This window comes from Peromyscus maniculatus, chromosome 4 (assembly GCF_049852395.1).
Source record: "Peromyscus maniculatus bairdii isolate BWxNUB_F1_BW_parent chromosome 4, HU_Pman_BW_mat_3.1, whole genome shotgun sequence".
Taxonomy (NCBI): Eukaryota; Metazoa; Chordata; class Mammalia; order Rodentia; family Cricetidae; genus Peromyscus; species Peromyscus maniculatus.
Genome location: NC_134855.1, coordinates 8,882,599 through 8,897,887, shown reverse-complemented (window position 1 = coordinate 8,897,887; position 15,289 = coordinate 8,882,599). Strand labels below are relative to the sequence as shown.

Below are 15,289 nucleotides of genomic sequence, written 5' to 3'. Positions count from 1 at the left end.
TGTGTGTAGGTCAGAGGACTTCCTCTGGGGTTATTCCTCAGGTACTGGCCACCAATTATTGTTTCATTTTTAAATTTTATGTGTATGGGTGTTTTACCTGCATATATGTGCACCATGTGTATGCAGTGCCCACAGAAGCCAAAAGAGAGCATTGGGGACTCTGGGACTGGAGTTACAGACAGTTGTGAGCTGCCGTGTGGGTGCTGGGAATTGAACCTGGGTCCTCTGGAAGAGCAGCCAGAACTCTTAACTGCTGAGCCATCTCTCCAGTCCCCAATCATCAATTACTTTTTGAAACGGGTCTTTCACTGCTAGGCTAGGTTAGCTGCCCCTCAAGCACTAGGAATCCACCTATCTCTACCTCCTCAGTGCTTGGATTATGCCCAGCTTTTCTACGTGGGCTCTGGGTGTGGAACTCAGGTGCTCACGCTGACAAGGTGAGCATTTTTGCCTTTTCTTTTTTCCTCATTAAAGTCCGTATGGCTATAGCCCTGCTTCCTCAGACTTCTTGTCTGGACTCTGCTAATTCAGAGGAGGCACAGTTGCCAGTGAGCTTATCAAAAGGGTCCTGGTGATCGTGCGGTGGAGACTGGAATGAGAGAGGGTTGAATTGGAGGTGATGTTCCGTCACCGGAGTGTGATGAGCCTGAAGGCTTCATCTGGTGTTTTCTTTGCAGAAAGAAGCTGAGGAAAATAGAGAAACTGAGGCCCTTCCAACAAGCTAGTTGAGAAAAGACACTCTAAGCAGGGCCTGGTGGCACAGGCTTATAACCCAGCTACCCACGAGCCAGAGTTAGGATTGGAAGCTCAAGGCTTGCTGGGGAACTTGGCAAGACCATGACTTAAAATAAAACCCAGTGAGCTGCTTCAGTGGATAAAGGCCTCAAAGCCTGAGTGTGATCCCTGGGACCTACATTGTGGAAGGAGAGAATCAACCCCACAAGTTGTTCTCTGATCCCATGTACTCTGGTGTGTATGTGCACAGGCCCGTGTGTGCAGGTACTCAGCTTGGCTTTCCATGGAATTACGTTTAGACTCTTCTGTGCCATATGCAGACTTGATGTTTCTTTAAAAGTCATTGTAACCATTTGAAAAGGGAGAGACATGGTTAAAAAAATAAGGCTAGGGATATAGCTTGGTGGTAAAATTCTTGTGATGTGTCCACAAGGCTTTGATTTAATCACCAGGACTACAAGGAGGATGAATAACATGAAGAAGAGGGTGGAGGAAGAAATTGGAAATATTAACAGTACTTGGAACTTAGCCTCTATGCTGGGAATGTTAGGGCTTGAGGAGTCTGTGGCTAACTGAACATTGGATGCTTGGACCAGGGCAAGCAGCTACTACATGCCATTAGCTGGCTACAGGAGACCATCCCTACATGCCAGTGGTTGACCTCAGGGAGCTTCTTCATACTATTGGCTGAATGCCTCAGCATGGGCCTGCACCTGATACTTACAGGCTTGGATTTCCCTTGGCCATGTGCAGATTCAGTGTTTCTTTAAAAGCCATTGTAACTGAAAGAAGAGACCTGATCCAAGCTCCCAAATAAACTAAGGAATTGGTGAAAGCTCAGTTCAGTTCTGTGCTTCTGGGAGAGGTTGGGAGAGAGTCCCTATGTGGGGCTGATCACAGCCAACACCGTGGCAAATAGGGGTGGGGGTGGGGGACACGTGATCCCTTCCGGCTCACCAGGGTCTAGGTTTGCAGAAGCGGGGATACCGCTAATCCAGGCAGAGTGGAGAGGCATCGGGGTTTCAGGACCACGGACAGCGCCCCAGGGTTCTTCCTCGTCCCACCTTCAGCCTTAGCTTGCCCAGGGAGAGGTAGGGAAGACCAGGGGGGTTAAGGAGGGCCAAGCGGACTGGTTCACGGAAACACAGTCCCAGAGCCCGGTGCTCATCCCCTCTTTCTCTTGGCAGGGGTACCCATCTCCCTGGTGATCAACTCTACAGGCCTGCAGGCACCTGGTCACCTTGACTCTGTGGAGCTCTCCCACAGCTCAGGGAAGTCCCTCCTCACTCTGCCCACACAGCTTCTCTCCAACGAGTCCACACACCAGCTGTGGGCTGGGCCACCCTTCCATGTGCCAAAGGAGCGCTTTTATCTCAAGGTGAAGGGCAAAGACCACGAGGGAAATCCCCTCCTCCGTGTCTCTGGAGTTTCCTACAGTGGGGTTGCCCCAGGTGAGTGCCGTGCCTTTCTGGAAGCCTCTCCTGGCTAGATTAGTTTGGGAAAGCTTCTGTGGACAGCTTCTGTGGAAAGCTCTGTTAGATGTCATGATGAATCCTGACATGATTCAGACATCACCTTCAGCTTGGAGATTTAGAACAAAGCTATCCATCTACTTACTCATCCACCTTCCCATCTGCATACCCTCTCGCCCATCCTCCCACCCATTCACCCTCTTATCAGTCTACCCACATATATATTCAGCAGCAGCTCACTCATCCATACATTCACATCAATTTATCTATCATCCATCTACCTATCCATCCATTTATCTACCCACGTGTATTTATCCAAGCATCCATCCATCTACTTTGCTACATCCATCCAATAGGCCATCTATCCATTCATTTACCTACCCATCATCCAACTCCTTATCTATCCATCATTTTATCCCCCTACCCATCTACCCACCATTTTACCCTTTCATCCTCTTATCTGTCCATCCATCCATGCATCCATGCATGCATGCATGCATCCATCATTCATTCATTCATTTATTCTGAGGTCTTGCTAAGTGCAAGCCATGGTGCAGGGAAGTGTGGGCCCAGCACTTGTCAAAACTGTCCCATTGCACACTTGCAGCAGTCCTGAGGTGTATGGCATGTCCCACTTAGAAGGGGACAGAGGGACTGCCCTTCACTGAGCACTCCCACAGGGAATTTCTAGAGTCATAGGAGCTAGAGTTCACCCATTGCTGGAGCTGTTCCAAGGGCTCCAGAATCCAGTATGTACAGCTATGTAGGGGTGCCTGAGACCACACTCAGCAGCTGATGATGCCATTATGTCACCACATGTGTGACTTTTTCTGGTTCCTGTGCCCTGACAGCAGGAAGCTCCTAGGGCAGGACAACATCTTGGATTTCCCAGCTCCTCTTTGCTCCTGACAGGGGTACCTGGGTTCATGGTCCCCCTGACCTCATTGCTGGGCACTGATGCTCTCCCCAGGCCCCCTGTCCCCCTTCCCCTGGAAGTGCCTGGAGGAGCCCACAGAGATAAATCTCGCAGCATTCCACACTTCTTTGTGGGGCAGTCCCCCTATCTCTTTCCAATAAGTGTGCTGGGAGGACAGGAGGGAGAGCCAGCTCTTGAGGCTACCCACAGTGTCCACACAAGGGCAATTCTCGAAGACATGGCTGAGGTCCCTTCCTCTTTCCCGCTCCCCATTCCCCCTTCTTTCTTCCTGACTCCTGGTCTCTGGGCATCTGGGCTTCCACACCATGCTGCTATTCCCAGGCCTCTCTGCTTTGCCTGAGGGGAAGCTTTCTAGAGAGATTCCATCACTGGAGACCCGTCTCATCTCCTCTGTCCTCTCAGATGGAACCAGGAACTTGGGATGCAGTTGTGGGCTTTGGTCTCTATCGCTACTCCAATGGGATTATGGAGGGATGGGCCAGGATATTTTTTTGCCTCCCTACTTTTCAGAGCTGAGGAGGCTGGGATTTGTCTCAGAGCAGGTTGGCTCTGGGTTTGAAGGTGTGTGGTAGGTCTGAGATGCCTGGGCCCTTTCTGCTCAAAAGAGGGGTAACCAAGTTGTCTGGGAGAGGCTTCCAGATTGTGGGGGTGAGTAGCGGCTGCACACACAGCTGAGGACGTGGCTGGAAGTCTGACACCCCTCTCCCTGGGGATGTGGCAGGCAGCCCAGGGCATGATGTCACCCACCATGCTCCCCACCCCCAGCCTGGCCTCTGAAGCGGTCTGGTGCATTGTCTCACCCCTGGAGCATCTTACTGGGCTCCTGTCCCCTCTGGCTGGGATGCAAAGAAGACAGCCGCATGGGCTGAGCACTTGCCAGCATGGGCTGCAGCTGACCCTGCTGGGGACTTTCTCAGAGGCCTCTGAAAATAACTCCAACAGGGAAAGAGACTGTTCCTCCCGAGACAAGGGTCAGGTGAGGAGGCCAGTAGTGTCCAACAGGGGTCCCCAGGGACTCATCACAAGTGAGAGAGTTCCCTTGAAGCTCCTCGCTTTATCTCAAAAATGCCACGAATGTCACATTTACAGCCATCTTTCCACTGTGCTTGCTTTCTCACTGGAAAGCGTTCCCTCTGGACAAACATGGGAGAGCTGAACCCCTCAAAGAAGAGCCCATGGCATAGCCCCACCCACACAGTGGCCAGGGTCTGATCAGAGCTGGTCCCCGCAGGCCGGTCTGCTAACTGGCTTCCTCAGAAGCCATGTGAGGTTGTGGGGCACTGTCCACTAACAGTTGTTGCCAGCTCCTCGTAACAGGGCCATCATCACCCCCATTTTTACAGCATCTTATTGATGATACCAAATAGAGTCCATCTTGAAACTAATTTGGTTTACAATCTCTTAACCTATGCTCAATACTCTAAAATTTTTTCTTATCATGCATTTATTAGTAATATGTATTACTGGGTTTCATTGTGTCATTTCATACGTGTATATCATGTAGTTTGATCACCCCACCATTTCCATCTCTTGCCCTCTCCCCACTCCCATTAGCCCCTCCCAACTACTTCCTCTTTGGCTTTAGGTCTTTTTTGGATAACCTGATGATGTCCTTGGGGTTGCTTACGGGAACTCGAGTGAGGGTTTGTTTACAGGAACATGGGCATTTTACTAATGTCTGTACAGCTGAAGAAAATGCCTCCTCCTCATCCACTGACCATTAACTACGTGTCCTCCCAGAGGAGGGGTTCCACGAGGCCTTCTGCACCCCATGACAGGATGCTGACAGGCTCAGTATAGTGCAAATCTTGTGCGTTTGAGTACAATGGTCATGTCGTGCCTGGAAGTCAGCATTGGACACCATTTCCCCACTTTCTCTGGCTCATACATTCTTTTCTCTGATGTTCCCTGAACTTTGGAGGGGTCACTCCCATTTTACAGAGGTGGAAACTGAGGTTCAGAGAGGTAAGTGACCTGCCGTGGTTGACATTGAATGGGACCACACATTGTCTCTGCACTGGCTTCTGCCTCTTATTTATTCCTAAGGGCCTCTGTGTGACTGAGGTGCTGGAGGAAGGCTCTGTGATGGTAGGGCAGAGCTCCGAGCCTTGTGCTTGCCTGCAGGTGTGCCGCTGGTCAGCATGGCCCCCAGGATCCACGGTTTTCTACAGCAGCCCCTGCTGGTGTCCTGTTCTGTGTATAGCACCCTCCCCTTCCGGCTGCAGCTGCAGCGAGATGGAGTGAGGCTGGGCGAGGAGCGGCACTTTCAGTGAGTGGCTGATGACCAGCAATTGTCCCTGGCCCTGGGGCCCCTGTGCCCTGTGCCCTGGACAGATCTCAAAGAGAGGGCAGCAGGAGAGAGAATCAGGCTCAGTTTAAACGTCATCCTGGTCAGCCTGGTGTGGGATGGGGAGGGTGAGTCCTATCCATGAGTGGGCCCAGAAGTGGAGGTCAGGAGTGGGGGGACCCCCTAGACCCTTCCTTAGGATGGGAGTCCAGAGTTCAGAGAAGTCAAGGCATGGGCTCAGCTCACACAGCCTGCTGTGGAATTTTCCTGGATCTTCCTACTGAGCCTTAGTGAGGATTTGGGGTTCCCTCTGTGCAGGATTTGGGGGGCCTGAGCCCCCGCTGAGGCTGGGAGACCCTGGCTGGGGTCAGAGTGACCACACTGCCTGCTGTTTTTGCAGGGGGTCAGGGAACAGCAGCTGGGAGATCCCACGGGCCTCCAAGGCTGAGGAAGGCATGTACCAGTGCGTAGCAGTCAGCAGAGCCGGGACAGGACAAGCCAGCGCCCAGATTGTCATCACAGGTCTACCCCTTCTATCTGTGGGCATACTTCACTCCTCCCCTCCCCTCGGGGTTTCCTCCCAGCCACTCTCCATCCTTGGGGCACAGGGTGCTAGCCTGCAGGCAGCTGGGGACAGTCTCTCACTCAGAGCATGGCTATCCGTGTTACCACTTGCTCACTGACCCCACTTGGGGCTTTCAGGTGTCAGTTGCCCTGCCTGATGTCAGTCCCATGCCCGGTGTCCTCTCAGGGTGATGGTACTCCCTGCCGCAATGTGACCACTGAACTCTAGAGCACTGGAGATGTCATAGGCAGTCCCAGAATGAGACTGGATCTCCTCATTAAAGTTAGAAACCCAAACTGTCTTGTAGTGAAGAAAGGAAATGCAATTTAATGGCCCCTGGCAGAAAGATGGGAAAACATAACCAGGACATCAAAGCCGTCTGCAATCCCTCCAATCTAGCATTTGATGAGCTCCTCTGTGTAGTATATGCATGTGTGTTTGCAGAGGCACTGTCCTGTGCACATGTGTGCAGGGACCAGAGGCTGAGCCAGGATCTCTCATGGAGCTTGGAAAAGCTTGCTAATTTCAGGCTGGTCAGGGACAATGAATCCTGGGGATCTCCCCATCTCCACTCCCTTGTGCTGGGGTTACAGATGTGTGCTGCCACACCTGGATTTTATGGAACTGCTAGGTATCTGAACTGGGATCCTGACGCTTGCTCAGCAAACATTTTACCTAAGGAACTGTCTCCTCAGCTCCTCCCAGAAATGCCTTTTCAGACATTTTTGGGGGAGTGAGACTACAGGAGATTTCAGCAACTGATTCTGCAACCTGACAGCGAGTCAGTCTGAGCCACTCAGCACAGGGGAGGCTCAACGTTTTATAAATGATGAGCAGGAAGGAGGGCGGGACCAGGGAGCTGGTCTGCCGTGTACTGGTATTGGGCACACTAGCCCTTTTCATTCCTGCCGAGCTACATTAAACTAAATTATAACTACCTTGGCGTTTCGATAATATCCCTAAAGAATGTCACCCTGAAAAACTGAGTTCTCCTGACCAGAGATGGCTATAATGCTGCACCTGTGATCCAGGCCCTAGGAGGCTGAGTAGTTTGAAGTCAGCCTGGGCTACATGAGTTCCAGGTCCATCAGGGCTACAGAGGGAGATGTAGTCTCAGCGCGCGCGCACACACACACACACACACACACACACACACACACACACACACGTATGGATATTTCAGTACTGCTTAATTTTCCCTGTATCCAGTTTCCCTGTTTGTCCCCAAATGTCACTTCTAAGCACTTTCAAAGCATTGTATTTTTCTTTGCTTTTGTAATTGAGACAAAGTCTCACTAGGAAGTCCCGGCTATGGTGAAACTGGGCCTGTGAAGCAGGCTAGTCTTAGAGTCACAGCAATCCTGCCCCGGCTTCCCAAGTGTGGGGTTCCCAGGCACTGCCACCATGCACACCAGGACATTGTTATCTCTTGTAGGTGCATGTGGCCTGTTGGTCCTGCTCTTCCGGTGGGTGGTCTCTGATCTTGTTGTTTTGGTGGCTTGGCTCCCGGAGAACAGACTTAGCGGTATTTCCTTTGTGGCCTTATGTCTGTCTCGGCTGCGCATAGGCCACCCCGCTGAAGGACAGAGATGTTCCCACAGTTTCTCTCCTGGCTGGTCTCTTTCTGGCTGAGACGTTTGGCTGGGAGGGTGTGAAGATCTGAGAAGGTCTTGTTGAATGCGCATTGGCTGTGGCTTGTGAACACATCCATGCTGTGGAGAGAGAGCTCCAGGGTTTGATAGCACCCTGGGGAGAGTGTGATGGGGGACACGCAATCTCCCCAGGGGCCAGGCATCCCCAAATGGAGAGCAGATGCAGGCTGAGTGCTCTGCTGGCTGACGTGTCCCGAGTCACAGGGCACAGCTGTTCCCTACCCCAGCTCCTCAGCCCTTCCTGTACCGCTGTCCTTGCAGACCCTCCACCACAGCTGGTCCCTGGCCCCAACGTGACTGTGTCCCCTGGGGAGACCGCCATCCTGTCCTGCCAAGTCCTAGGGGACGCTCCTTACAACCTGACGTGGGTCCGGGACTGGCGAGCCTTACCAGCCACAGCAGGCCGAGTCACCCAGCTGCATGACCTGTCTTTGGAGGTCGGCAGCATCGTCCCCAGTGATGGAGGGCAGTACCAGTGTGTGGCCAGCAATGCGAATGGGGTCTCAAGGGCATCCACCTGGCTCCTGGTTCGAGGTGAGGCCCCTCCCACTCTTGCTGGTCCCCTAGTGTTCACTGGGGACACCCTAAGCTCTCCCCTCTGCTTAGCCCCGGAACCTTTGGAGATTCTGTCTCATGTTCACTATTGGAGGTTCATCATATTAGGGCTGGGGCAGGGTGAGAACTCAGAGATCAGATGTGCCTGGGCACAGATTGTGGGGTAGTGGCTGGATGATGGTAGAGGGGGCAGAGAAAAAGGCATCTGTGTAGGAGTTTCAGGATGTAGTGTGGCTTCGATCTTCCCAAGTCTCTCCTCCTTGGAGTGCCAGTCCACCAAATGCAAAAACCCAGCAACTCAGCAAGTGCTCTTTATTGAAGCAGCAGCTCCCATTGGTACTGGGAGTGTGTTGAGAGGACCTGTCCTGGGCTCTACAGGACAGAGATTGATTAGTTATGTCTTCCTTGGCATGGAAGTGGGTACATGTGCCTTTTTAGGGAATTAGCTTGAGCCTCACTGGGTCTGTGGACTGAGAGTGCCCAATTAAAGGAATTAATTTTGGGGTTAGTTTTAGGGCATGCCATGGGTTTCACTTCATGGTTACAGAGATGTACTGCCCCCAGCCCTGGCACCTGCTGGGTGCCCAAGAACTCCAGGAGTGCCAGGCTCAAAACAGCTGTCCAGGGCATGAGAGTTTCAGATTGGGAGGCTCTAGTAGGTACTGGATCAGTGCCCAGTCCCCCACCTCCAGGGGTACCACCTGGGGACTCTGGCTCTGGGGCCTATGTGTCCTCTCCACTGCTGTCCCTGCTGTGGCCGAGGGTCAGTCAGGGCCAGTGTGGGGAACCCAGGCTCGTCAGATGGGCTCTTCTCATCCACAGAGGCCCCTCAAGTCAACATCAATGCCAGATCCCAGCGCTTCTCCCAGGGTGTGGAGGTGAGGGTCAGCTGCTCAGCATCGGGGTACCCCACGCCCCATATCTCCTGGAGCCGTGAGGGCCTCGCCCTGCCAGAGGACAGCAGGTGAGTGGGTGAGATGAGAGGTCTGGGCCCGGCAGGAGCTGGACAGAGGGCTGGGAGGGAATCCAAGCCTGGGTCTTCTCAAAAAGGGGTGTGGCATCTGCCTGGCTTCTGCCAGGGGTCATCTGAGTGCAGCGTGGCCTGGGTGGCCAGGAGCTCAGACCTCGGAGAAGAGCCCTGTGAGTTAAAAAAATAACTGACCGAGAGAAATCTGCCCGTGTCCGTCATTGACTAGTGACATTGATTTGATATTAATGGTGACTATGGAGCCACTATACGTCACATGTTTTTCTGGCACAACTCCAGAATCCATGTGGATGCCCAAGGAACACTCATCATTCGGGGAGTAGCCCCAGAGGATGCTGGGAACTACAGCTGCCAGGCTGCTAATGAAGTCGGCAGGGATGAGGAGACAGTTACCCTCTACTACACAGGTACTTGGGCCACGCCATTTCAGGACACACTGTTCCCTCCCTCCTGCTCAAGGACACCCGGTGTCTGTGATACCCCAGGCCCTGGGGTACAGCTGTGGGCATGCAGTTCCTGACGTGGAACAAAACACCCATGCAAGGGATTGGTGTTCTAGGTAGTGGGGCCAGGGAAATAAACATGGATGCCGGGGGTGTGTGGGGCAGGTGGAAAGGGAAAGGGAACCTCTCCCCACCAAAGCTAGGGAAGGTCTGGCCTCAGAGTAGCCAGCCCCATGTTCCCTCCTCTGGCCCACACAGACCCACCCTCTGTTTCTGCTGTCAATGCCGTGGTTCTCACAGCTGTTGGGGAGGAGGCTGTGCTACTGTGTGTGGCGTCTGGGGTCCCCCCGCCCCGAATCATCTGGTATCGAGGTACGTTTGATGGGGAGAAGCCTAGGAAATGTCCACCAGGGCCCTGGACTTACAGTTTCCAGAAAGGTCACCGTCAGGCAGGGACTCCAAACGTGGAAGTGGTGGGGGTGGAGGGAGGATTGTCTCAGGAGAGCGAGCTGGTTCCAGAACTCCCTACTCCATCAGTCTCATAGCCCCGCCAGTGCCCAGTCAGACCTGGGTCAAGTTTCTTTCCCCTACAGGGACCCTAAACCTTGGTTTCTTTATCTGCAAATGGGTTGTATGGGGGTTAAGCATGCACACACAAGTGTGTACGTGTGTTTAGAGCAAGCCTGGGCTAATACCTAGCTGAGCTTAATTGATAGATGAGGCTGCTTCCCAAGCCTGGCAGGGAAGTACTGTGCAGTGTACTTTTAATTTAATCAAAGAAGAGTGTCAAGATGGGGGAATTGGGGAGACATGGGCCTCAGGCACCTAGGAGAGATGTCAGGAAGGCAGGCATGAGGGAGATGTCTTCACTCAGGCCCCTGCCACCTTTTCCTGTGCCCTAAAAGCAGATCCCAGCTTCAGTGGGACCTGGGGTTGAGAGATGTGAGGCCGTAAGGGGGCATAGATGTGGAGACCTTGGAGGAAAAGCTTGCCACGTCAGAGTTTGGGTGAATCCCAGCCCTGCCTAACAAATGAGCTTAGGAAAGACTCAGCACCCCCAAACACCTTAGGACTGAGCCCAGGAGCTATAACTTTGGGGGGAAACCACCTCCACCCACCCAATCATGGCCTGTGCAGACATAGGAGCCTTGGGTCAGGAAGCCTGAGACCCAGCTCTGGGGCAACCAAGAGTCCCAGCCAATGCCTTTTCACCTTTGGTTTAGGGGGTCTGGAAGTGATTTTGGCTCCTGAAGGCTCCAAGTCTGGGACACTGAGAATCCCTGCGGCTCAGGAGAGAGATGCTGGCCTCTATACCTGCAAGGCTGTTAATGAGCTGGGGGATGCCTCTGCTGAAATACAGCTGGTGGTTGGACGTGAGTGTGCACTTGGCCCTACCCACACCTCCCTCTCCCCCTCCCCTTGCCTGCCTCTAGCAAGGAAGCTGACATCTGTAGCACAGACTGCCTCTGCGGAGCTTTGGAGAGCCAGAGGGAGCTGGGGCAGGTGTAAGTTCTTGCCCGGTGACAAAGCTTTGTGGCTGTGGCTAAGTAAGAGAGTTTTATTTTTAGAAAAGGTCTCTGATATCCCAGGCTGATGTGGAACTCCTCACGGCAAGCCAACTGAGGCATGGTGGGAAATAGGAGACAATGGTAGCTACCAGCAGCTATGGGTCACTGCAGCCTGGGGAGCTCCCTGGCTTTGTCCTGGGGGCCCAGTGAGAGGTTATAGAAAGGAGAACCTTCATACTTAGGCTGTCACCACCATGGCTGGCCTTCAGTAGCATAAAACAGATGAAGAGCCTTCTTAGTCCAATAATAAAAACAAGAGCTGTCGTGTCTGTGGTATTTGGCCGTCCAAGCATGCTCCAGGCTCATACTCATAATCTTCACAATCCTTGGAGGTATGAGGATCATCAGTATCCCCTTTATAGACAGGGAAATGAGACACAAAGAAGGTACATAGCTTACCCAAGGCCACAACTAGCCACAACAGAGTTGAGAGCTGAGCTGTGGCTCTGAGTCCTTGACCCTGGTGTTCAGGGTCAGCATTGGACAGTGACCAATAGGGTGAGTGTGGACATCCTTCCTCTCTCTGAACTCCAAGCTCCTCCTTGGCAAAATGCCTCTGACATATGTGTACATGAGATAAGGGAGGCTCATGACATGAAACACTATCCTTGTCTTACCTGGAAGGTTCTAGAAGACTGCCTGTGGCATTGCTGTGGGCATTAGCCTTGGCTCCATATCTTGTTGCTTTGATCAGAGCCTTATATCTTTGGGGTCCAGACGGTCCGCTGTCCCTTTGACAGTGTGCTGTTAACCTTGGCACCATCTCCCTACCTCTGAGGGAGGAGGCAATACGGACATGGACCTGGGGGCAGGCAGGGTGGGGCGGGGCGGGGCAGATGTGAATGTCAGGCAGCTGTGGGTCATGGGCAAGCCAGCCTGGCAGTGAGAGTGGTGGGAAATCAAATTCCTGCCCGTCCAGGCAGCAGCTGTGGTGCGGTCGTCCTGGCCAAGCTGGCAGACACTGGGAGCAGGTGGGTGCTGTGCCTGCTTCCTGCTATGGGAACGGGCTTCTTGTAGCCCGTAGGATGCAGGAAAGAAGGCAGCCTGCCCGTCTTTCCAGCCGGAACCTGCAGTGGTACAGTAACCTATAAGCGCCCTGACACTTGCTTCTCTGTGGCTGGGGCAGAGGAACCCAGATCTTGGTGCTAGGCAAGTGCTCCACCACTAAGTCACATCCCTGGAAGGTATTGGCCCTCGTCGGTTAAGAGTCCTGGCTCACTTGTTTGTCTAAGTGCCTTGTCCCCGAGATCCCCACTTTGCCCTCTGTGTGGCAGGATGATTGTGACAGGGCCTTGCTATGGGGGGTAGAGGGGGGACCTCGACAGACTAAAGGAGACCATGGGAGACTCATGCTCCTATGGACAGCTAAACCAGCATGCTTGGGTGGCTGGCTCCTGTGCCCACCCGGCAGGCTGACAAGGACTCTAGAAGGTGGGCAACTCCCCAGAGAGCTAGTGTGCCCCTTCGCGCCAGCATCCATTCCCGAGTCTTGTGTGCTGAGCTACGCTATCCACACCACTGGTGTTGGTTATTTGAGACTGGATCTCATGTGGTCCACGCTGACCTCAAACTCACTGTGTAGTGAGGATGACCTTGAGCTTCTCTTATCACCAGCCAGGGCCAGGGTGGAGTATCTCTAGGTTCTTGGTTTCTTCAAGGAATTGAAGCATAAGTTCACACAGATTTGCAGAAACACCAAGGAAACTTTATTAAGGACAAAGCAATGGAAATGACCAAAATATCCTGCAAGGGAGTTAGTGGGGTGTTCAGGGCGTCCCGTGACTGTTCGAGGCTTCCTTTCACGGGGTTCAAGAAAAGGAGCTTGGCTACTCAGGGGGAAAGTGTAGTTGTGTTTTGATTGACAGATTAGGTCATACAATTATTTTCCTACTGCGTGTGTCCCTTCCCATAATGCATCTGATTTTAATCATTTGCATGTCCAGTTACGCATAGGCATAAGGTGGCAAATAGGGTATTCTCCTCAAAAGTTTACCTGAGGGCACAGTTTTGCTTTACTGAACATGTGCCCAGAACTGGTCCAGGCTGGACTGGCCCTCTACCACCCCGTCCCCAGACACAACTGTGAACGTGTTTGGATAGAAACTGTTGGTGATGGTTGCAAGGGGAGAGAATGGTGCACTTGGAGACTGCTGTAGAGGTGCTTGGTTTGCAGGGGTGTGCGTGCATGTAACACAGTAATGCATGCAGGCGAGGGAGCAAGGCGCCGTGTGCATCATTTAAAAATGTCTGTACACTTACTTGTTTTATTTTATGTGTGTATGGGTATTTTGCCTGCATGTATGTGTGTGGACCAAGTGTATGCCTGATGCCCACAGAGGCCAGAAGAGGGGACCGGGTGCCCTGGAACTTGAGGTAATGGATAGTTGTAAGCTACTATGTGGGTACTGGAATTGAGCCTGGGTCCTCTAGAATAGCAGCCAGTCTCCCCCACCCGCCCCCAAGTGCATTATTGGAAAGGAGGGTGTGCACGACCACACTAAGTCGGGTCCCAAGTTATGTATGATCTGTGCTTGCCTCCCTCACTTCTGACCCCTTTGCCCCAGCACATGCTCAAGGCCAAGGTGGATTGTCTGTGCTTGCCTCCCTCACTTCTGACCCCTTTGCCCCAGCACATGCTCAAGGCCAAGGTGGAGAGACACTCCCAGAGAATGAGATGGAGGTGAAGTGACCACAGGGTCCCTGCCTGGGCTCTTACAGAGGGTCATGTGTGGAAGTGAGGCCAGAAGACAGAGCAAGCTGAACACACTGACCAGGCCCCGAGAGAGGCCCCACCCTGACCCACCACATCTGACACAGCCACCATTTGCCCATTGAGAGGCCCAATTAGGGGAGCTTCAGCTGTGACACAACACCAGGTTCTGGGGTCTCACCTTAACTGGGGAGTTCTGGGTAAGGACGGGAAAGGATGGGCACCTGGCCATCGCGTGGCAGTTTTCTGTGTGGGGCCTATGGCAGCATCTCTGTGACTGACCCCTGCAAGAAGACAGAAGAGGTGGCCGCTACTCACACAACCACGGTGGGGTCCTTAAGCGGCACCTAGGAGGCTGCCCGGGCCTCTGCACCTGCCGGACCTGAGCTCGGAGCCCAGCTCTCACCGACCTTGGGTGGTATCCTTACTCTCTCTGGCCCTGAGTTTCCTTACACACGACAGGGGATTTGTGGTGCCACCTTTGGACTTCACGGCTGTTAGTGAAATGGTGTTTCTGAAAGCATTTTCTCCTGGCAGTCGCTTAGATGGTGCCCAGTGCCACCTCTGCCCCCACATTTGGGAGCTGAGCTGGTGTGAGCTACCCCTCAGCAGGCCTGGAGTGAGATAGGAAGAACTTGGAGGCATCAAGGGCAGAGCTGAGGAGGGAAGTGGGTGGAGGACCCACTGGACAGAGTGGGCTTATGGAGGAGGCTGTAGTTGGTCCCCACTGTGGTCCCCACTGCACAGCAGGTTTCAGGGGACCCAGGCTACATGGGGGGGGGGGACTCGATCTCTGGGAACCAGGGCTCTGAGCTAGGTTCTGCATTTGGGTGGCCTCGGACCGGGTGAAGAAGGGCCCCGTCTGAAGCCGGCTCACAGTCTCGAGTCTTGTGGTAATTTTCCAAGTTGTGAAAGTGTCTCCCTTTAATGTTATCCCAAGGCCTGGGAGGAAGTTCAATGTTATCTGAAGATGGCTGGCAGTTTTGGAGAAGAAAGAGGAGCCGCTTTCCCTCGGCTCTAGATCCATTCTGTTATTGAAAGCCTGGACCTCCCGGGTGGACGGCTTCGGGACTGTCTGGGTTGGGGCCAGATCTGGGTCTCCGGGTGGACTGGAGTTGGAGTTTCCATGGGGGCAGGGGAATAGCTTGACTCTTCTTCCGCTCCCAGTGAAGACAGCAATGTACTCAGGGGAAAAGCCTGCTCCATCAGCTTCCCGAGACTAGAGTCTGGGGTGCCTGGAGTGAGGACTGGGGAAATCCACACCTTTTGTGCTCCGTTCAGGTTATGGTGGCTTGTATGACAGTCACGTCCTTGTGTGGACCTGTGGGTCTTTTAAATACATGCTCACCAGCCGGCACTCCACTATCGACCATCAAA

General features: G+C 53.3%; 1 protein-coding gene across 2 annotated transcripts in view; it reads left to right on the top strand.

The window, feature by feature from the left end:
- Hmcn2 (hemicentin 2) overlaps nt 1-15,289 on the top strand; it is a 151,675-nt gene that overhangs the window by 31,845 nt on the left and 104,541 nt on the right. For both annotated transcript variants that reach the window (XM_016001985.3, XM_076568964.1), the window contains exons 8-15: nt 1,923-2,186; nt 5,269-5,413; nt 5,832-5,953; nt 7,910-8,182; nt 9,026-9,167; nt 9,471-9,598; nt 9,893-10,006; nt 10,858-11,007. In XM_016001985.3, coding sequence (XP_015857471.2) covers nt 1,923-2,186; nt 5,269-5,413; nt 5,832-5,953; nt 7,910-8,182; nt 9,026-9,167; nt 9,471-9,598; nt 9,893-10,006; nt 10,858-11,007 — 1,338 coding nt within the window. The remainder of the gene's footprint in view (nt 1-1,922; nt 2,187-5,268; nt 5,414-5,831; nt 5,954-7,909; nt 8,183-9,025; nt 9,168-9,470; nt 9,599-9,892; nt 10,007-10,857; nt 11,008-15,289) is intronic.